Source organism: Spermophilus citellus, assembly GCF_964194105.1.
Source record: "Spermophilus citellus genome assembly, chromosome: 1".
Lineage (NCBI taxonomy): Eukaryota > Metazoa > Chordata > Mammalia > Rodentia > Sciuridae > Spermophilus > Spermophilus citellus.
The window spans coordinates 230,599,025-230,621,945 of NC_138182.1; the positions used below are offsets into that span (position 1 = coordinate 230,599,025).

At 40.4% G+C, this 22,921-nt stretch overlaps 1 protein-coding gene across 1 annotated transcript; it reads left to right on the forward strand.

Annotated features, from left to right (window-relative positions):
* The first annotated feature begins 866 nt into the window (after positions 1-866).
* On the forward strand, positions 867-22,330 carry F2R (coagulation factor II thrombin receptor). Its single transcript, XM_081287435.1, has 2 exons — positions 867-1,424; positions 19,089-22,330. The coding sequence occupies exons 1-2, from the start codon at positions 1,337-1,339 to the stop codon at positions 20,282-20,284; spliced, it is 1,284 nt and encodes a 427-aa protein (XP_081143561.1). The 5' UTR covers positions 867-1,336; the 3' UTR covers positions 20,285-22,330.
* The last annotated feature ends 591 nt before the right edge of the window (positions 22,331-22,921 follow it).

Genomic DNA, 22,921 nt, shown 5'->3' on the forward strand with positions numbered 1-22,921 from the left:
AAACAGCCTCTTCGGGGTACCCACTTCCTGTTGCGGTTTTTTTAAAAGTCGCGCTCATCAGAGACTCTAAGCAAAATAAACTGAGTGCTCCTCCCTTCTGAGCCTCATAATCCAAGTCCCCTCAAGATCTCTTAGAGAGTTGCTGAGTGTCTCCTGCTCCAAGATTTGAATTATCCCAAGTCATAATAACATTCAAGAAGGATTCTTAAAAAAAAAAAAAAAAAAAAAAAAAAAAAAAAAGTTTCCAGGGCGCTTCGCCCTGTGGACATCTCTCACCGTGGAGGTGCCAGAGCACCACCCGGTGCCCATGGCATCCCCGAAGGTGGGCATCCAGGGGGCAGTGGGAGAGCACCTGTCCAGAGAGGAAGGCAGAAATTGCAGCCTTGCGGGAGGAAGGAAGGAGAAGCTGCACTTGGGTATGAGTTGGTTAGATCGGACGGCGCAGTAGGCAGCGTGTCTGTCAAAGAACAAGCATCGGACTATAAAACGTCTAATGCCGTGAAATAAAGAGAAAAGAAGTTTACATGTCACGAATTCTGTCCAAACATTTGGGGACACTCCTGTGACTACACTATAAACTTTTAAATCCATTATCCCTAAATTACAGAAACAGAAACAACTCCCGAGGTTTTAGCTAGATACCAAACTTCCCAAAGCGGCCACAGCGCTTGGCACGAGGTTCCATGCCCTGAGCGAGGAAGGAAAGTTTTGGCCGGGACCGCGGAGGCCGCGATCCTTGGGGGCATCCTGGACACCACGGTCCCAGTCGGCGTGGTGGGGAGGTTTCTGACAGGCCAAGGGAGCAGCCTACGAGCTGCACGGGTCGCCCCAGGACCCCGCCATTCTGAGCCATTGACAGCCTCTCAGGGCAAGGCGCCGGGAGGAGACCGTGACTTTTGGTCTCCCCAGCCTGGCAGTGGCACGGCCCGGGCCCGCGAAAAAGCGCGCAAGGCTGTGGTGCACAGTGCTGGAAGGGTTGACGGGGGTGGCGGAGGTTCAGTGTAGCTGGAGTGGGCGACATCTAGGAGGCTCACGATGCGCGCCGGGGGGCGCCACTCTGGAATAGCTCAGTTCGCGCCGCGCGCCGGGTCCCGCCCCCATCTCCGTCAGCGCCCGCGCTGCGCTCTCCCAGCTGCAGCCAGACACACCGCCCGCGGAGGACGCCCCAGTCTCTCTCTTCTTTTTGCCTCAGAAAGTCTTCTGCCCTCCGGCACCAACCCGCAGCTCCACTCGGCCAGAAAAAAAGCGAGAGGGCCGAGCGGAGCGGAGCCAAACCGCCCGCAGCGAGGCAACTTCTAAGAGCAGCACCGCGCGGAGCCGCGCCAGCCTCGGGACAATGGGGCCGCGGCGGCTGCTGCTGGTCGCCGCCGGCCTCAGTCTGTGCGGCCCCCTGCTGTCGGCCCGCATCCGAGGCCGCAAGCCAGGTGAGAGCAGCTGGGAGAGTGGGTCGGGCAGGAGATGGAGGGACACTGATGCGGGCTACCTTGGTAAGAATTGCCCCTGTTCCTTCAGGGGTTGTCCCTGGCAGCACCCCTGCCTCATTTTCCTTCAGAAACCAAACTGGCATTTAGGCTGAGATCCGGAGTCTCCCCTAGTGACATCTAGGCGGGACGTGCCACCCCAGCAAACCCCATTCTGGGCTCCGCCAATGCCCCTTTGGACTTGATTTTTGAGCAGTCTGCCACCCGGTGTTCGATAGGAAAGAGGGGGCCGATTCTCCTGGAGCGTTGCATTTGCTGTCATTGTGAGGCCTGTTTCTCCCGAGACCACCCCCCAAAACAAAGGGTCTCGCGTAGCTCCACCAATAAACGTTCCAGTTTCTTTGTACAAAGTGGAGAACCGCTCCCGCTGGAGTTTTGCTTTGTTGGAATTATTTTTTCTTGCACCTTGTTCTAGGGTTGGCCGGGTAGGGAGCGTGAGGTTGGGGGTGGGTGGGAAGGGGGAGTCTTGTAAAGAAAGCCCTAGGCACTTTTAGCAGACAATTAAGACCAGCAGTCCCCAGAAAGGCCTTGCCCCGGGGTATTCCGGAGGTTCTCTAGACTGGGGATAACACTGTAGCCACTGGCTGGTGAGGGTGCTTGGAAGACTTTGTTACCAGTAATCCCTTCTTTCCGGGTTGAGGAAATCGACCCCTCCCAGAACCAAGCTCCCTCTGACACTATCAGAGGGATCAATTTTTCCTAACGGAATTTCTTTTCTACTGCAAGGATACGTTCCCCACGAATATATTTTTAAAATAATGTCTTCTTGAACAAATAAATACACTTGGTCCATTTATTTAGTTACATGTTTTCTATTCTCCCTCCCCTCAAACCAGGCAGTAGAGTTGTTTTCAGCCTACAAAGGAGCTAATTAGAAAGTAAGAAAAACGTTTTTAATTTCTTAATAGCGATAATACTTCAGCAACTTTGGACTTTTTTTTTATGCAGAAGAAAATCTACTGGATTTTCTTGTTATCTGTGAAAGAAAGCGCACTCTGTATTCCTTCCACACATCAAGATTAAGCCGTGACAAAGACATAGCATGTTCTCTGCTCTCCCTCTTTGTTCAGGGTATTTGAGGGGATGCTTTGGGGGCAACTTAAGAGCTCAAAGTTTAGCAGCAACTAGCCATTCTGCTTGTGGAAAATATGAACATTACTACCAATGTGGGTGAAGCATAGAGAACTCCTGAAAAATTGTGGTGATCTGTGATTACACATAACATTGTGTGATTTGCTCAACTTTATTTTGGGACAAGCTCTTGACAGTATAAATTTTTGTTTGAGATTTGGGGCAAAGCACAGGGATACACAAGTGCCACATCCACAGTAACCATCCTTATTCACAGTAGTCCCCCGCTGAGGCTTTTGGTCCCTTTTAGGACATGAAGTTAAAAGCTGCCAGTTTCTGACCCACTTTTTTTACATTTTCCTGGAAGGGATGGTAGCGTACTAAGGGACAGCACTGATACAGATGGAGAACTGACTAAACATTGGCTAATTTATCCTCACTGGATTGTGGAACCATTTAGGGAGGGCGAAAAGAAAGCCAGATAGAAGGAAAAAAGGAGTATGTTTCAAGTCAATATCAAACCCTGGGCCAAGAGGAATTTCCTCTTAGCTTGTTTCGCTTCAAGATAGGGGCTTATCCCCTTTTGCTTATTCCCAGAGACAGTGCCTTGCCAAATGGGAAAGAGAGGTATTGGAATGGTCTTCCCATGCTGAGTGTAGGCAGTAAGTGGGACTTTGTCTTTAGAGAGTTTAAAGTTACTAATAAAATCAAACAAAAATAGGTCTGCTTCTTATATTATCACTGTGAACTGGCAGTTCCAAAAGTGTCTGTCATAAAATAGTGGTACAAGGACCTCTCCCACCAGCCAGCAATTCTTCCCTGGCCCTTGATAAGCCACAGCTGGGTTGCCAGCTTATTGCTCATGATCATCAGCTGTATGTGTTGAGAAGGACTGTGAAACCCTTCCAGGACGGGCCTTGCCCACCAATCTGAGCTTTTCTGCAGTGTTTTTTTGTTTTGTTTTGTTTTTGCGTTCCCTTGTCACTTTGTGTGTATCTCATTGACCAATTAAAACTATAACTTCCACTTGTCCCCATGCAGTCTAGAATAAACGTTCACTCAGCAGATACTTGTTGAGAAACTTGTAAGTTCATTAAACATTTTACATTCCATTGGCCAAGTAATCTAAGTGAGATAATGTGAGTTGGTTAAAGAGGGCCAGTGTCCAAGAGTGAAAAGGTGCTGTTTATGAATTTTGTAAGTTTAAAGTGTTCAAGAACACCTAGTGGCAACCGTGGTAGGCATACTGAGTGGGTATTTTCATGTGCTGCTCTCCTACTCACGGGGTCAAGCCCAGGTCCTTTGCAGGTAGTAAGTATCTTTCCCCTGGCAAGATGGGTTCCCAGCCTCTGTTCAGCACCCCCATTACATATCCTCCACTTCATCAAGCCCTACTTTCTACTTCCTCCCCCAAGGAGCTATGCTTTCTCTGGCTTCTGTCCCCATTTCACTCTGTCTGGCCAGAACACCCTCCTCATACCTCACATATTTGTCCTCAGTTAAAAACACGTGTGCTATATGAAGCATCTATCACAGCTGAAAGCTGCTGGGGTGTGTTACATAGACTACCTTACTTGTGGCACAACAACCTTTCAGGTAGATGTCATCCCCACTTTACAGGTAAGGACACTGAGACCCAGAATAGTAAAGTCAAAAGTATAGTCATAAGTCTAGCAGAGACTTGTGGAACTGGACTTGATCACAGGCCATTCTTTCATGAGTACAAGCTTTACCTACTTCTCCCTACAGAGAGGGAACCATCTTATCTCCCAGCACCTCTTACAATACAGAAGTAACCCCATTGTGCTCCCAGTACCCCTAGAGGGTAGAGTCTGTGCCCCAGTGACTTGGGAAGCCAGACCAAGCCCAGAGAAGAGAGGCATTTAGTAAACAATCATGCATGAACTCCGATATTCTGCCATTCACTTTTTCTAACCAATGGTAAGAAAAGCTATAAATAGACCCCTACTCTTGAAAATGCTAATCAATTGGCTGTTACTGAGAGGTGGTGATCCTGAGCCTTAACAGAAAGACCCAAAATTGGGCAGTGATTCTGCCCTAAGCAGACCAGAAAGCTCTATAAAGCATGAAGTGCTAAGTGATGTAGCTCAGTGGTATAGCACTTAGCCTATATGAAGCCCTGGGTTCCATTTTTAGTACCACAGAAAGAAAAAAGAAATGGGGAAAAAAGCCCCTAACCGTAAGATTTCTTAGGAGCCAGCAAGGAATTTTCTACCTTAACATTTATTTATTTATTTATTTACACTTATGTGTGCTCTCTCTCCTCTTGTATTCCTTAGTGGCTTTGCCTTTATTTTTATAAGACATTGACATAGTATGTTGTCTCCTAATTTGCCCACTTTTACTTTGTATGGGGGAATTTTAGGGACCTGTTCTCAGCCCCCTTCCAAGGATTCTCTCATGATATCTCTGCTGGTTGCCTTTCTACTCCCTTCAGCTTCAGCTTCAGCATATCTGAGCCTTCATGTCTCAACGGTCCAGTGTGCTGTGAACACTAACTTGCTCTTTCTCAGCAGCTCTGAACTTTCCCCTTTTCCAAACTGCTTACGGCCATTCTCCTTCCCTGGACCCTTTCGCTCTTTCCCTCCCCCTCAGTCATTTCACCTCTGTGCCTATCACCCTCACACACTGGAGCTCAACTGGGGCTTGAGCAGAAGGACCCCAAGACAATAGGGTAGCAGGACCCTATTAGAAACCCTGACCCTCTTTTCCTTAGGTACTCCTTTCCCCTCCCTCTCCACCCCTACTTTTTCCTTCCTTCCTGCCCTGTCTCCCGCCTTCCTTTATTTTTTTTAATTAGGGTAAAATTCCTATAACATAAAATTAACCACTTTAAAGTATATAGTACAGCAACATTTAATACATTTTCCATGTTATATAGCTACCACCTCTGCCTCGTCCTAAAATATTGTTATTGCACCAAAAAGAAACTCCATGCTCATTAGGCAGTCCCCCTTTTCCCTACTCTCTGGAAATGACAATGTGCTTTTTGTCTCTATGGATTTACCCTTTATTGATATATCATATAAATGGAATCATAAAATATGGCATTTCTTGCCTGGGGAACTCCCCTTTCACTAGGTTTCATGAGTACCTGGGCTCCCCCTTCCATTGCAGATGCTACCAATGACACATAATTGCCAGGAAAGTCATTAGGAACCATGTCCTTGGTTTTATTTTTTAGTATGATGCCAGTATTAGGGACTCTGTAGTGTTAACATTCAAAATTTTCTGTTTCTCTCTTTTGTGGTTGCTTTAATTCTGCTTATTCCTCCCTTTTTCTTCTCCCTAGAGTTGTCAGTAAACAGTGTTTTCTATAGACTGAGATGTTTTTCTGGGTTTAAGCTTTCCCTTCCCCAAACACTGTCCCTCACATTGACCCTGCCATGACAGAACTCATTGAAGTCACGGTCCTCATCTTCTATCCCAAGGCAATCCATGAAGTTTTGTCACTTAAAATGCCATTACAGGGCTGGGGTTGTGGCTCAGCGGTCCAGTGCTCGCCTAGTACAAGTGAGATCCTGGGTTCAATCCTCAGCACCACATGAAAATAAATAAATAAAATAAAGGTATTGTGTCCAACTATAAATAAAAGTTAAATATTTTTTTAAAATGCCATTACAGGCCTTTATAATTATATTTGATTTCAGAAATAACTAACCATTTGAAATGATAGGAATAATCTGCAATTTGCACTTGAAAACCAATTAAATTTATATAACTTTAAGAAAGGATATTATATAACCTATTTATATATTTTGAGTCTGATAAATTGGAAGTCAGATATTTTAGTACTATAGAAGTGTTTATCTTGGGTTTTTTTTTTTTTTTTTTTTTTTTTTTTTTTTTTTTTTGCTATTCAACATAAAGAACTATAAGAAGTGTACATTGTGAAGCAGTCAGGGTATGTGTACAGTACATATGCTTAGATCATCATATGTATGTATGAGTATGAAACAAAAGTTTTACCAGACAGTTCTCACCTTTACTACATGATGTACATTCTGATATTTTCTACACTATTCTGTTTTTTAAAAGCATAACTGGAACTATATGTGTGTAATGGTATACACATATAGTTCCAGTTACTCAGGAGTCTGAGGCAGAAGGATTATTTATCCTGAGTTCAAGAATAACCTGGGAAACATAGTGAAACCCCTGTCTAAAATTTAAAATAAAAAAAAAAAAAAACAGGGCTGGAACTGCGGCTCAGTGGTAGAGCACTTGCTAGCATGCCTGAGGCACTGGGTTCGATCCTCAGCACCACATACAAAGATGTTGTGTCTGCCAAAAACTAAAAAATAAATATTAAAAAAAATTCTCTCTCTTAAAAAAATAAAATGATACAGTTTAAAAAAAACATTCATTGCAACCTTATTAATTAATCAATTAATTTCATAGATACTACTATGTCTCTACCATAATTTAAAACATTTATTAAATGGGGGTTATAATGCAGCAAGTATGATGAATTGTTCCTTGGTAGCAGAATCAAAAGCCTCATTAGCTTCACAAGAAGAACTCTGCTTTCCCCAAAGTGCTGTTTGTGATTGTTCCTATCATATTCGAGGACCTAATGTATTTGAGCTCAAGTTTACAAACTGCAGAAGGGTGGGTTAGAGGGTGGAGACTGATGAAACCCTGGAAGAACAGGTGATCAGTAACACCCTTGAATGTGAATTAGTTTTCCTTTCAGCTTGCTGTCTTGTTGGAGAGTGGAGAACTCAGGAGCTGTGACTCTAGGTGGAGAAGAGACCTGGAGGGATGGGGAAAACCAGGGAATGAGTGGTTTCTGGGAAGGCCTGCTAGCATCCTAACCACAGGTCAGGCTCCTGCCTCCAGCCACGGAAGGCAAGGAACTCACACACTTCCCTTATGTGTCCTTCTGGGAACTTGTATAACATAGTGTGTCTGCTATGTCCTTGAATACACCTACATTTATTTCCTGTACCCTTCCCACTCCCAGCTTCCTCCTAGGCTTGCTCGCCTGGGCTTCCAGAGGAACCCCTGCTCCTGGATGTGGCTTGGCGGGGAGAGGCAGCCTCCTTTAGTGGCAGCCCTATCTTAGCCCTGAAGCCAGTGTTTACTGAATTCTACCTCTAGTTGTCCTTTTTTTGCAGCAGAGATTTTTGCTCACTCACTGTTCTTGCTTCTGCCCCATCTAAAAAATACTTTAAAGATTTGTTTTTCTTCGTTCATGTCCTTGAACATCTCCACACATTTGTCCTGTCTGTAAAGGCTGAATTGTTGGCATGTGGTTGGTATGGAGCCAACGTCAGCAGGATTCTAGAATGCCCAGGCAACAACTATGGGCACCACTGCCAGGAATCATACACATATCCACACCCTACCTGCTATAGCTAAAAGGATTGGCCAATTCATTTGTTTGGTGAAATGGTATGAGGAAAAAAAAAAGGGTGCTATTTTAGATGTAGGTTATAAATCAAATGTTTTAAAGAGAGAGGATGGTTCTCTATGGTCAGAGGGTATAAGCTTTGGAGCTAGGCAAATCTAAGTTCAAATTCTGGCTCCTCTGCTTATTAGCAGTGTGACTTCGAATTATTTTCTTAGCCCTTTTGTGCCTCAATATTGTCATTTATTAAATGGGGGTTATCATGTTTATTTCATAATATTACATGATATAAGGTCAGTGAAGCATATTGTCCTAGTAGATATTCAACAACTGTTAGTGGGTTTTTTTCATACACCAATTTCTCTATATTCCAAAAACGGCTTTGAAGAGTTGGTATCAATTGAATTCTCCAAATGTAAAATTATGCTCATGAAAACATTTTCCCTTCAGAACTAAGATAAAAGAAAAACAAAACCAAAAATCCTTACCCTTAATTTTTAGTGATAGATAAATAGCCTAAAATATTTTCTTTGATTTTTTTAAATTTAATGTGAAAGTTATCAAACTTACTTCAAAATGAGCAATGTAATTAACCTCCCATTACCATTATCCAGCTACAACATAATTTACATATGCCCAGTCTTGTTTTACCTATTTCCTCTTTTATTTTTCCTCCTCCTTCAACCAGAGAATTTTAATTTTTTGTATGAATTTTTAAAATTAATTTTTATATATGACAGTGGAAAGCATTACAATTCATACATATGGAGCACAATTTTTCGTATCTCTGGTTGTATACAAAGTATATTTACACCAATTCGTGCCTTCATACATGTACTTTGGATAATGATGTCCATCACATTCCATCATCATTTCTAACCCTCTATCCCCTCTCTTTCCCCCCAATCCCTCTGCCCTATCTAGAGTTCGTCTATTCCTCCCATGCTCCCCCTCCTTAACCCACTATGAATCAGCCTCCTTATATCAGAAAAAACATTCAGCATTTGGTTTTTCAGGATTGGCTAACTTCACTTAGCACTATCTGCTCCAACTCCATCCATTTACCTGCAAATGCCATGATTTTATTCTCTTTTATTGCTGAGTAATATTCCATTGTGTATAAATGCCACATTTTTAAAAATATATTCATCTACTGAAAGGCATCTAGGTTGGTTCCACAGTTTAGCTATTGTGAATTGTGAATTGTGCTTCTATAAACATTGATGTGGCTGTTCCCTGTAGTATGCTATTTTTAAGTCCTTTGGGTATAGACTGAGGAGAGGGATAGTTTGGTCAAATGGTGGTTCCATTCCCAGTTTTTCAAGGACTCTCCATACTACTTTCCATATTGGCTGCACCGATTTGCAGTCCACCAGCAATATTTGAGTGTACCTTTTTCCCCACATCCTTGTCAACACTTATTGTTGTTTCTCTTCATAATAGCTGCCATTCTGACAGGAGTCAGATGAAATCTTAGTTTTGGTTTGCATTTCTCTAATTGCTAGATACGTTGAACATTTTTTCATATATTTGTTGATTGATTGTATATCATCTTCTAAAAGGTATCCAGTTCCTTGGCCCATTTATTGACTAGGTTATTTGGGGGGCTTTTTTGGTGTGAAGTCTTTTGAGTTCTTTATATACCCTGGAGATTAGTGCTTTTTCTGATGTGCATGTGGTAAAAATTTGCTACCATTTTGTAGGCTCTCTCTTCACCTCATTGTTTCTGTTTCTGAGAAGAAGCTTTCAATTTGAATCCATCCCATTTATTGATTCTTGGTTTTAATTCTTGTACTATAGGACTCTTATTAAAGAAGTTGGGGCCTAATCCAAGATGATGAAGATTAGACACAGGGTCTCTGGTTTAGTTCTATTAGACACAGAGTCTCTGGTTTAGTTCTTAAGTCTTTGATCCACTTTGAGTTGAGTTTTGTGCATAGTGAAAGATAGGGGTTTAATTTCATTTTGTTGAATATGGATTTCCAGTTTTCCCAGCACCATTTGTTGAGGAGACCCTCTTTTCTCTAATGCATGTTTTTGGCACCTTTGTCTAATATAAGATAATTGTAATTTTGTGGGTTAGTCTCTGTGTCCTCTATTCTGTACCATTGTTCTACCAATCTGTTTTGGTACCAATACCATGCTGTTTTTATTACTATTGCTCTGTAGTATAGTTTAAGGTCTGGTATAGTGATGCCACCTGCTTCACTCTTCCTGCTAAGAATTGCTTTAGCTATTCTGGGTCTTTTATTTTCCCAGATGAATTTCATGATTGCTTTTTCTATTTCTAAGATGAATGTCATTGGGATTTTGATTGGGATTGCTTTTGGTAATATGGTCATTTTGATAATATTAATTCTGCCTATCCAAGAGCAAGGTAGATCTTCCCATCTTCTAAGGTCTTCTTTGATTTTTTTTTTCTTTAGAGTTCCATAGTTTTCATTGTATAGATCTTTCACCTCTTTTTTTAAGTTGATCTCCAAGTATTTTATCTTTTTTGAGGCTATTGTAAATGAGGTAGTTTTCCTTTTTTCCCTTTCAGAGGATTTGTCACTGATATACAGAAATGCCTTTGATTTATGGGTGTTGATTTTATATTCTGCTACTTTGCTGAATTTATTTACTTGTTCCAGAAGTTTTCTGGTGGAACATTTTGGGTCTTCTAGGTATAGAATCATATCGTCAGCAAATAGTGCTAGTTTAAGTTCTTCTTTTCCTATGTGTATTCCTTTAATTTCTTTCGTCTAATTGCTCTGGCCAGTGTTTCAAAACTATGTTAAATAGAAGTGGTGAAAGAGGATATCCCTGTCTTGTTTCAGTTTTTAGAGGGAATGTCTTTAATTTTTCTCAATTTAGAATGATGTTGGCCTGGGGCTTAGCATAGATAGCCTTTATGATGTTGAGATATGTTCCTGTTATCCCTAATTTTTCTAGAGTTTTGAACATGAAAGGGTGCTGTATTTGTCAAATGCTTTTTCTGCATCTATTGAGATGATCATATGATTCCCCACCCAGAGAATTTTAAAGTAAATCTCAGACATCATATCATTTTGCCTCAAATACATCAGTACATATCTCTAGAGATTAGATTAGAACTCTTTTTTTTTGCATAAATGCAGTACTATTAGAACACCTTAATATCACCTAATATTCAGTATATGTCCAAATTTTCCTGATGTCTCATAAATGCCTGTCAACAGTTTGTTAGTTCAAATCAGCATCAAAGCTGGGAATAGGGGCGCATGCCTGTAATCCCAGCAACTCGGGAGGCTGATGCAGGAGGATCACGAGTTCAAAGCCAGTCTCAGCAAAAGCAAGGTGTTAAGCAACTCACTGAGACCCTGTCTTGAAATAAAATACAGAATAGGGTTAGGGATGTGGTTTAGTAGCTGAGTGCCCCTGAGTTCATTCCCCATATAAAAAAAAAAAAATCAGAACCAAAGAAGGTCCATTTTTGCATTTTATCCTTATGTCTCAAAAATTTCTTAGTCTATACTGTCTCCTATTCCCCAGCTCTTTTTTTTGTACTGGGGATCAAACCCAGGGTTTAGCACATCCCTACCCCTTTTTTAATTGTTGTTTATTTATCAAATAAACTGGGCCATCTGTCTCAGCTCCTGCATACCAGATCTGGTGACTGCAAATTGAACTTATGGATCTTAACATATATAGTATTTCAATTCACTTCCACCATTATTATTTGGGTGATCAAATGGTCACTTCTTTGGCCCATGGGATCCCCTTTGGTTTGACTTCACAGTCTTTCTAACCTAACCCTAATATTCTTTGAAGATATTGAAGGCTTATCTTGTGTATTTCCCACTCCAGATCTGAAACCAGCCATTTCTTTAAGGAGCCTTAGTTCTTACCAGTGGAGAGTGGTATTTGTTTGACTAGAGGGAGTGGAACATTCCGGCGATGCTGCTGTTTTCCACTTGATGGAGTTTGTATATTTTTATTATGTTTCCAGTATCCTCCTCTTCGTTTCTCTTTAGACTGTGTTGTTTCACGTTTGAAAAGTGCAGATCACAACTGACCTGCTCTTTGTGGGAATGTGGTCAGGGTCCTAGGACTTCTGCTTGGTTAGTTCCCCAAAAGCATGAGCTCTGTGGGACAGAATGAGTCACAGCCAGGGCCAGCTGTTGTGGGCATGGTATCAATCCCAGGATCAAATGGGACATTGAAAGAGCATTTAGTCACCACTCTGCTTCCAGGCCAGATTTCATCAAAGCCAGAACAGGCATTGTCTGACTCACAAATTTTAAGTCTTTAGAGTTGGTTCATGTTTAGGTTAGTAATTTGCTGTCTTCAATAATAAAACTACTGTACAGTGGGGTGTGATGGCATACTTATAATCCTATCAATCCCAAGGCTTGAGGCAGGATGATCACAAATTAAAGGCCACCCTCAGCAACGTAGTGAGACACTGTCTCAAAATAAAATTTAATAAAAGTGGAGCTAGGATGTAGCTCAGTGGTGGAGGGCTTCTGGGTTTAAGCTCCATTGCCACTAAAACAACAACAAAAGCACTCTAGAAGCATTTAGAGAACCTGTATTCGTGAAGCATAGTGAGAAGAATGAGAAATGGTTTCAGGACTGTGTCGCCTTTGTGTGTGTGTGTGTGTGTGTGTGTGTGTGTGTGTGTGTGTGAAACCATAGCTTAACAAAAAGCACAGATGAATTACAAGTGCTTTCAGCTCACTGACATTCACTTTCTTCTTGACTGCTGAGCTGTACAAGAACAGTAAGGAAAGGAGATATGCAAACTTGAATTTCAGCCTGGGAAACTTGAGCTAGTTGAAAGTACCTAGTCACCTTACTTGGTTTGAAATTTTTTGTTGTTGTTGCTATTGTATATATATATTTTTTGGAGGGGGAGATTTTGGCCCTCTTTAATTTCACAAAAATATAAAATATCAAACCTATAGTAAAAAGGTAGCACCTTAACCAGTGATATTTAGTCTAGGGATTATGCATTCCTCCTGGGTTCTAGCTTATCCACATTGGGTGTTTCCATGGGTATAATGTTCCTGTCATAAACACTGCATTGCCCAACAAATACATATTACTAAACACAGAATGAAGCCAAATAACAATTTTATTTTCAGACTCAGTGTTAGTATCTAAGAAACTTAGGAGTATTCAGTAGTTTTCAAATCATATCACTCTTCAAGGTATCAGCTTGATTCACATGTGTGTGTGCACAGAGATGTGCATGTTCATGTGTAATTTTTTCCTCTCCATATCACAAAAATCCTCAGTCTGGCCAGGCTTGCAAAACTGCAGTGGCAAGTCACATTCTCTTAAGGTTTCTCTGGTCAGTGTTTCATGGATACATGTCTTTGTGGTATTAAAGTGCCAGAACCCATTCATTTTTTTCTTTCAGCCCCTACATATTCATCACGACCTTAAGGGTAGCTTCACATTCCATAGTGGCCATCAAATGTTAGGGTCAAGGTGAATACAGAGGAAATTAGTTGTATCACAGAGGAAAACAAGTGATGCATCTAGAAAAGGTGTAAATTTGAAATTTTGATTTATAGCTTAGAACCCTAAGATACATACTTTTTTTTGATATATTTTTTTTTTAGTTGTAGATGGACACAACTAAAACCATATTCCACATCTCAGGGTGGTACTAAGAATCCAACCCAGTGCCTCGCATGTACTAGGCAAGCACTCTATCACTGAGCTATATATCTCCAGCTCCCTAAGGTATACATTTTACAAACCTGTCCATTCCCTAATCATGTGGAAAAATTAAATATTGCTAAATAGGGAGCAAGGGAATTCTAGACTCTGTTGGAGGGGCAGGTACTGGGGATTGAACCCAGGGGCACTTAACTACTGATCACATTGCCAGTCCTTTTCATTTTGTTATTTCTTTTTTTTTTTTAAACTTTATTTTTGAGAGAGAGAATTTTTAATATTTATTTTTTAGTTCTCGGCGGACACATCATCTTTGTTTGTATGTGGTGCTGAGGATCGAACCTGGGCCGCACGCATGCCAGGCGAGCACGCTACCGCTTGAGCCACATCCCCAGCCCTCATTTTGTTATTTCGAGGCAGGGTCTTGCTAAGTTTCTGAGGCTTGTCTCAAACTGGCAATCCTCTTGCCTCAGCCTCCCAAATCGCTGGGATTATAACTGTGCACCACCATGCCCAGCCAGACTTTCTTTTAACTTAAAATAGTTGAGTAAATAAACAGTCGCGTCTAAAAGCCTACTATATGGAAGTGGGAGAAAGATAATAATAGTTTCTTATGTTGCTTAATTTTTGTAGTTTTCGAAGTAAGTTCATGTTCTATTTCACATGGGTTGATCCAGCTGCCAGACGTGCAGCCCAAATAGGTGTGTTGGAATCGCATTTTAATGATTCTGAGCTGAGTTCAGAGAGCTTAAGTGGCTCCTAGCAGAGCCAGTATTAGAATGCAAATATTAATAGGAATAATTCTTATCCTTGAGGAGCGATCTAGAGGCATATATACTGAAATGTGTCACTGGAAACATTTGTCCTTTCCCTGTTGTTACAGAACAAGGGCCCACCAAGAAGCCAAAGCAGCCACAGAGGTCCTCTTCTACCATTTCTTGTACTCTCACTGGAAAGATTTCAGACATGTTCTCTGAGTAGGCATGTATTTATTAGAAGGGATAGGAAAAGCGGTGAGAGAAACAGTCTTAAGGAAGAGAATGGGTCCTCTCAGAGAGGTAGGGCATGACTTTCCTGCCCTCCTGTTTTATTGGGGGTCTCAGGGAAGTTTCCAGAGAGTCCTGCCCCAAGACTACCTCTTGACTTCTGACAACAGGATTGGGTCAGACTTCGAAGGCCCCTTTGTGCATGGTTTTGCCCCATGGAAGGAAGATTTTACTATTGTAATGACATGCTAAAGATCCAGGGCAACTCTGGGTCACTTTGGCCTACATTGGCCCATTCTAGTTGAAACTTGTTCTTATAGATTTATGTGATTGGGGGAATTATCCTGTCACCCTGAGATGTGGAATATGGTCTATGTAAAGGACACAGCAGTCCCATCTCCCCACCCCTCTGCTTCTGGGTAATCTGTGTTCTTTTTGTCAGCAGGGAGGAGTCTTTCAGGTAATAGATTATTCTTGAGGAACATAACATATCCCATTGACATCAGCCAGGCAGGGCTGCAAGTAAATTGTTTTTGGAGACAGAGCGTATGGGGGCCAGTACAGTAGGTCCAGTTCATAGAATGATCCCCTTAATCGTATGTTCCACATTACTCACATCTATTACCTGTCACCCATGACCAGTTTCCTGCCAGGCTCTCAGGGGACCACAAAGGACCTTGCTAAGGTAGTTTGACCTCAGCTTCTCACTGCCATGTTACTATCTCTGAGTTGATACTACTCTAGCTTTGCCCTTCATTTTGTAAATTGATGTTGACATATTTTATTTTATTTTCAACTTCCATTTGTTAGTTAATTTTTGGTATTTCCTATTTTTTAATTTGTTTTGGTCAAAAGTTTACATCACTGAATATAGTTGTGATACATTTAAAATTCTTACTTGGGGTTTCCGTTGATTGTTCTTTTTACTTGAGAATGGGTCATCTTTTATTGATTCTTTTCTATTTTTCTTTTTTATTAATAAAAATTATATATATTTGTTGTATATAACATGATGTTTTGAAATATGTATACATTGTGGAATGGCTAAAACGAGCTAATTACCATATGCATTACGTGACATACTTAACCATTTTTTTTGTGGTGAGAACAATTATAATCTACTCTTGAAACTTTCACATGTACAATTGTTGTTAACTATAGTCATCATGTTGTACAAAATTCTTCTAGAACTTTCTATCTCACTGAAATTTTATACCTTTGACCATTTCTCCCCAGCCACTCCCTAATCCCCACCTCATCTCTCAGTTCCTGGTAACCACCATTCTCCTGTCATTGAATTTAACCCTTTTAGATTCCACATATAAGGGAAATCATGTAGTTATTTGTCTTTCTGTGTTTGGCTTATTTTACTTAACATAGTGTTCTCCCAGGTTCATCCATGTTGTTCCAAATAACACACTTCCCTTCTTTGTAAAGTATTACCAGTATGCTTTTATGTACATACACCATATTTTCTTTATCCATTCATCTGTCAGTTGACATTTAGCTAGATTCCATATATTGACTACAGTGAATAATGCTGCACATGGATGTGCAGATATCTCCTGGACATACTGATTTCATATCCTTTGGTTATATGCTCAGTAATAAGATTGCTGAATCATATTGTAGTTCTATTTTTAAGTTTTGGGGGAACCTCCATACTGTTTTCCATGATGATTGGACTAATTTACATTTCTAACAGTAGAGTACAGGAGTTCTCTTTTCTCCACATTCTTGCCAACATTTGTTATCTTTCATTTTTTTTCGTGATGACTATTATAACAGATATTAGAATGGGGGAATATCTCATTGTGGTTTTAATTTTCACTTCCCTGATGATTAGTGATGTTAAGCAGTTTTTCATAAGCTTTATGTCATCATTAAAGAAATGTTTATTCAATTCTTTTTTCCATTTTTAATGGGATTTTTGTTTGCTTGCTATTCAGTGGTTTTAGTTCTCTTTTGGATATTAATATTTTGCCAGATATAATTCACATTATGTTTTTCATCCATTCTGTAAGTTGTCTCTTTATTGTTGATTGTTTTCTTTGCTGTGCAGAAGCTTTTTAGTTTAAAGACATCTTATTTGAATATTTCTGTTTTTGTTGTTGTGGTCTTGGAGTCGTATCTATAAAAGCATTACCTAGAATAATGTCATGGAGCTTTCTATGTTTTTCTTCCAGTACATTTATAGCTTCAGGGCTTAGGTTGAAATCTATTTTGAGTTTGTTTTTGTATATGGTATGAGATAAGGGATTCAGAGTTTATCATTTTTATCTAAAAGATGGTTAGATCTGGTAGAACCTCCCAGTTCTTCTTATCATGATTTTGGATTGTATTCTGGACAATGTTGTGCTATGAAGACTCTGGATTTTGTTATAATCCTTCAAAGAGAATTAGTGCTTTTGCCTTAGTGGTCAGTTAATTTGACTAGATCCAGACTGCAAACTCTCTTGAGCAGACACTCAAATATCACTTCAGTTCTTTTCTGTTTATTAAGGTTACCTTGCATGTACCCTACACATGCAAATTTCAATGGTCAGCTAAAGCAGAAGACAGAATTTACACTAGAATTTAGGGTTTCCCCTTTTTAGCTTTCTCCTTTCTGGGATTCTCTTTTAACTTTACAGTGTCTATAGAACTTCTTCTGATCAACCACCTATGTATTGGGATTTCCACGGACTCCTCCTCAGTTTCAATTAATTTTCTAGAATGCCTTACAGAACACACAGACATGTTTTAATTATGTTTTCCCATATGTTACAAAGGATATTACAAGGATACTGATGGAAACCAGATGGAAGAGATACATAGGACTAGTCTTGTGGGAAGGGGCTTGGAGCTCCCACATCCTCTTCCTCCAATCATGGCTTAATCCTTCCCTGTGATCAGCCCCCATCCGGAAGTTATCTAGGAGCCATTAATGACCAGTCAGCTCATTAGCATACAAAAGACATTCTTATCACTTTAGAGATTCCAAGAATTTTAATAACTGTGTACTAGGAGGAAATGGGAGGGTGACCAAACATGTATTTCACAATATCACAGACACTGACTTTGGCCATTTCTCAAGCTAAAAGTCACTAAAAATATGAACCTGGTGCCACCCTTTCCTCCAAGATTTATCCATTCTTTCCTCCACCCTCTCTTTCTACCATCCTGTGAACCAAAAAGCTCTCAGGCCATTGATGGTGGTGTTGGGGAGAGTGCAGAGTTTATCATTTTTATCTAAGGGTTGGTTGGATATGGGGGACCTTACAGAGCCATCCAGGAAACAATATTTGTTTTTCTGTTGCATTATGCCTTTCTGTGTAAAGTTTTGTTTGCAGGAAGGGTACTCAAGCTTGGAAAACAAAAACAAAATTTAAAAAGTCTCTATACTTGGACAGCTTCCAGCCAAGTTTTCAATCCTCTAACATCATTCTCAGAGACCTACATGTCCAGCCTCTGTTGTGAGCACCCTCAGCAATAGAACCCTTCCTCTTTTTCCTCTGTGGTTTCTCTCTTCCCACCTTAGCTTCCCAAGGTCCAACAAAGGCTCTTCGTCCAAGTCTGCTCAGTGACAGGATTTTAGCAAAGCTTCTTGGAAGGAAAAGCTTATCGAATTTCCTCTGCTAAGTGTTGCTTTTCTCTGATTGACATTTCAAATGGATGTTTGTGTGTGTGTGGAAGAGAGAGATAAAAGGAAGAAGTGCACAGCTCAGCCTTTATTTTGACTTCTGGTTGCTATTATAGTAAGTCTGGTTGGCCTGGCATGTGCCTTGAGGCATGTAGCATTCTAGAGAAAAGCCAAGGTACTTGCCTGGTGTGAATGGCTGAGAACATACTGCTGTGCTGACCTCCTCAAGAAGGAGGCAGGATGATGACTAAGGTGATAGATATCTCATGGTTTTATGAGGAGATAACCTGAAGGACTGTGGTTAGGACCCAGATATACATGAGAGGTTTGGGCCTACTACTACATAAGCAAACTAAATATAGAAGAGGTTAACTATAGTCACATGGATAATAGTCTTAGAATTGGGAGCCCTGGGTCAATGTGTTGCATGCTCTGTAGCGTTTAAGAATTCCCCTCCACTTTCCTTGTGGATTTTTCAATTAGCAGTGGATTTCACAGGATGGCACAAACTAACTGGTGAAAATGTGTACCTAAAAGCATATGGAGGGAAGAGTATTCACAGAAGCTAATTGTGTGATTTGCATATGTAGACAGAAGGTAGTACAGAAGATAATACTGTTAGATTCCTTCATGTCAGGGACTCAGCCTTTCTGAAAGTATATCGTTCACCTGAGTTCCTTTGGGGCACAGAGTTTTAAAAATATTAGCTTCTATCAAAACACAACATGACACAATATTTTGAGTTACCTTATTCTCTAATATAAAACCTATTGTCTATCTGTGCATGAACTGATCTTTACCACCCCCTCTGCTAGGAAGAAAACAACAAACAAAAGCAAAATGTATTCTTTACATGCCTCTTTTGCCTTTTTAGTTTATTTATTTTTTAAATTTTTATTTTTCAGAGTCACAAGCAACAAATGCTACTGTGAATCCCCGGTCATTTTTTCTCAGGAATTCCAATGATAGATTTGAAATCTTCCCATTGGGAGAGGATGAAGAGAAAAATGAAAGTGCATTAACGGAAGACAGATTCGTCTCCCTCAATAAAAGCAGTCCTCTTCAAAAACCACCCCCTGTGTTCATCTCGAAAGATGCCTCAGGATACCTGACCAGCCCCTGGCTGACTCTCTTTATCCCTTCTGTTTACACCTGCGTGTTCATCATCAGCCTTCCCCTAAACATCATGGCCATTGCTGTGTTCATCCTGAAGATGAAGATCAAGAAGCCAGCCGTGGTGTACATGTTACACCTGGCCACAGCAGATGTGCTGTTTGTGTCCGTGCTGCCCTTTAAGATCAGCTATTACTTTTCGGGCAGCGATTGGAAATTCGGGTCTGAAATGTGTCGCTTTGCCACTGCAGCATTTTACTGTAACATGTACGCCTCCATCATGCTCATGACGGTCATAAGCATTGACCGGTTCCTGGCTGTGGTGTACCCCATCCAGTCCCTCTCCTGGCGCACTCTGGGAAGGGCTTCCTTCACTTGTCTGGCCATCTGGGCTATGGCCATCGCAGGGGTGGTGCCTCTCCTCCTCAAGGAGCAGACCACCCAGGTCCCGGGACTCAACATCACCACCTGTCACGATGTGCTCAATGAAACCCTGCTCGAAGGCTTTTACGCCTATTACTTCTCAGCCTTCTCGGCTGTCTTCTTTTTTGTGCCGTTGATCATTTCTACAGTCTGCTATGTGTCAATCATCCGATGTCTTAGCTCTTCAGCTGTGGCCAACCGGAGCAAGAAGTCTCGGGCTTTGTTCTTGTCTGCTGCTGTCTTCTGCATCTTCATTCTCTGCTTTGGACCCACAAATGTCCTCCTGATTATGCATTACTTATTCCTCTCTCATAACCCCGCCACGGAGGCTGCCTATTTTGCTTATCTCCTCTGTGTCTGTGTCAGCAGCATGAGCTGTTGCATTGATCCCTTGATCTACTACTATGCTTCCTCTGAGTGCCAGAGGCACCTCTATGGTATCTTATGCTGTAAAGAAAGTTCTGACCCCAACAGTTACAACAGCAGTGGTCAATTGATGGCAAGTAAAATGGATACGTGCTCTAGTCACCTAAATAACAGCATATACAAAAAGCTGTTAACTTAGGTAAAGGAACTGCTGGAAATTGGTGTGAAATGTGTTGCTTTGCCACTACAACATTTTACAGTAATATATGTATGCCTCCATCATGCTCATGACAATTATAAACATTGACTTAAAAAGAGAAGGTTAGAAAGTAGATAACCTGGGGATTCTATTAGTCCCTTGAAAAACTACTTCACCGTCTAAAACAACCAATGTATGATTTGCATGTCTGCTTCCTAAGAGAGCCATCAAGCATATATGTTGTTTAATTGTCAGAAAAGGTAACAGGAAGAGAAAACAGTGTTACTCCAAGGGAGTATTGCCTGCCAGTGCTACAATTACTGAATGTCACTTTTTGATATATCTAGATGACTTATATGTGTACATATATGCACAAATACATATTATTTGCAGTGCAGTATGAAACAGGCACTTGGAAACTCACATTTTCTTCCCAGCAATTATGGAAATAATCTCTGACTTAATATGCAAAACATCTAGGTTGGTATACTTTAGCCCTGGACATCTAAAGATATCCATCAATAATGAGAAATTCCATAGTTTAGACTTCACAACTTTTGCAAATAAGTGCATTTTGAAATTGTTGGGAAATAATATGTAAGTCATGGAAGGATAAAGTTTGGTATTATCTCTGTGTAGAAAAGTTTACTATTTTTCATTTCAAATGTATCAAGGTTTAAATTCTTGTCAAAAATTATCAAAAAAGATGAAAAGCCCATTTTGATATGGGTAGCATTTTTGATGTTTTATACACAGACTATGTGAACCAAAATGAGCATAAATCCCACTAGTGAATAAACTGCCTTTTATGCAGCCCACACTGAGAGCTGCACTTGTCCACCCCATGGAGGACACCAAGCAGCAGAAAATGGCAGAGCTGCACATTGGCCAGAAACCTCCAGGTAAGCCTCCCAGAGAGCAGAAACTGGAGACCACCACACTCACTCCATTTTTCTGGGGCACTCCCAAGGGTTAGCTGTGAACTGATCACATCTATAGGAAATCCGCAAAGCAGGATGGACATCCTGGGAGGTAGTAACTATGAAAGGTTTTTCTGCCCCTCTTAGGAACAGAGAAGGAAGGCATGCTCATGTCAAGTAGATGTCCTGCAAAGTTGGCTCTCATACAGAGGCACCTAGCCACTCTGATAGGTACCAGGCCTACAGAATATATAAGACTAAGATCTTGCTCAGAAAAGCAATGCAGAAGGCACATAGCTAGATTGTGATATACATGTAATAAATATGTCCTATATAAAAAAGTGTTGTTAATCAGATGTCAACAAGCATTTCACACAAGCAAACCTATCATCTAAAGATCTTTGAACATTGGGTTTCTACTTCCTGTGATTACAATTTAAGATGAAAACACAGGAATTGTATGTTTCTTAAATAAGTCACTCTACATTAATTTGATACTATTTATTTATAAATATTTTGTTTAGTAAGATGCTCAATCAACTTTCTTTCTCTCTCTCTCTCTCTCTCTCTCTCTCTCTCTCTCACACACACACACACACACACACACACACACACACACACACACACATTTTTTGTTCTTGTTTTCTAATGAAACTGGGGATTGAACCCAGAGCCTTGTGCTTGTTAGGCAAGTACTCTGCCGCTGACCTACATCCCCAGCCCTTTATTTAAATTTTATTTTGAGACTAGGTCTCACTAACTTGCCCAGGCTGGCCTCAAATTTTTGGTACTCCTGCCTCAGCCTCCTGAGTAGCTGGGTATTTATAGGCATGTGCTATCACACCAGGCTTCAAATAAACTTTTCTTTTAAGAATAATTTATGTTCATCTGGTTACGAAGAAAATGGAATTGACATTGAAATCTAGGAAAATTTTTCTATATTTTCCATTCACTTTCCTTAAGAATTAAGGGACTGTTTAAAAAAGCATATTTTTTTAAAAATCCATCATAATTGTAGAAAATAGAAAGTCTTTTGTGGGTTTGACAAAGTAATTTGAAAATTAGGTTAAAATATATATTTTTTCCTGATTTAAAAAAAAATGATATTTTAAACAAAAAAAAAATGAGCAAAGTAGGGACTGGGGTATAGCTCAGTTAGTAGAGTGCTTGCCTTGCATGCACAAGGCCCTGGGTTCAATTCCCAGCACCACAAAAAAAATAAAAATAAAAAACATAATGAAAGAGTAAAGTATTTCCAAATATCATAGAACAATTTACAGAAGAGTAATATAACTGTATTTTAAGTAGAAGTTAGTACTTATTTTGTTAACTAGTTACTATATTCACTTTTTAAAGTAGTAGATTATCTTGTTTATTCAGCCTATACATATTAAAATGCCTCTGACTTAATATGATTATCATTATTGTACTTATATTATTTCAGTTTTTATGTTCACTCTCTTTTTTTAAAAAACATTATGTAACCTGTATTAATAAACATGAAAATTTTTGCTTGATAGCTGTTTGGAATAGTTTATTATGTCTTTTGGGTCCTGGCCAGATGGCACACTTGAAAGGTTTAACTGAGGAGTGTTTAGTGAAGAGGTGATTTGCAGAGGAATGGGCAGGGTTAAGGAAACCTACAGGGGTTGGTGAAGTTCCCAGAGACTAGCAGTTAGGGAAAGCTGTTACCTCCCCAAGCCCCCTGGGATAGAGG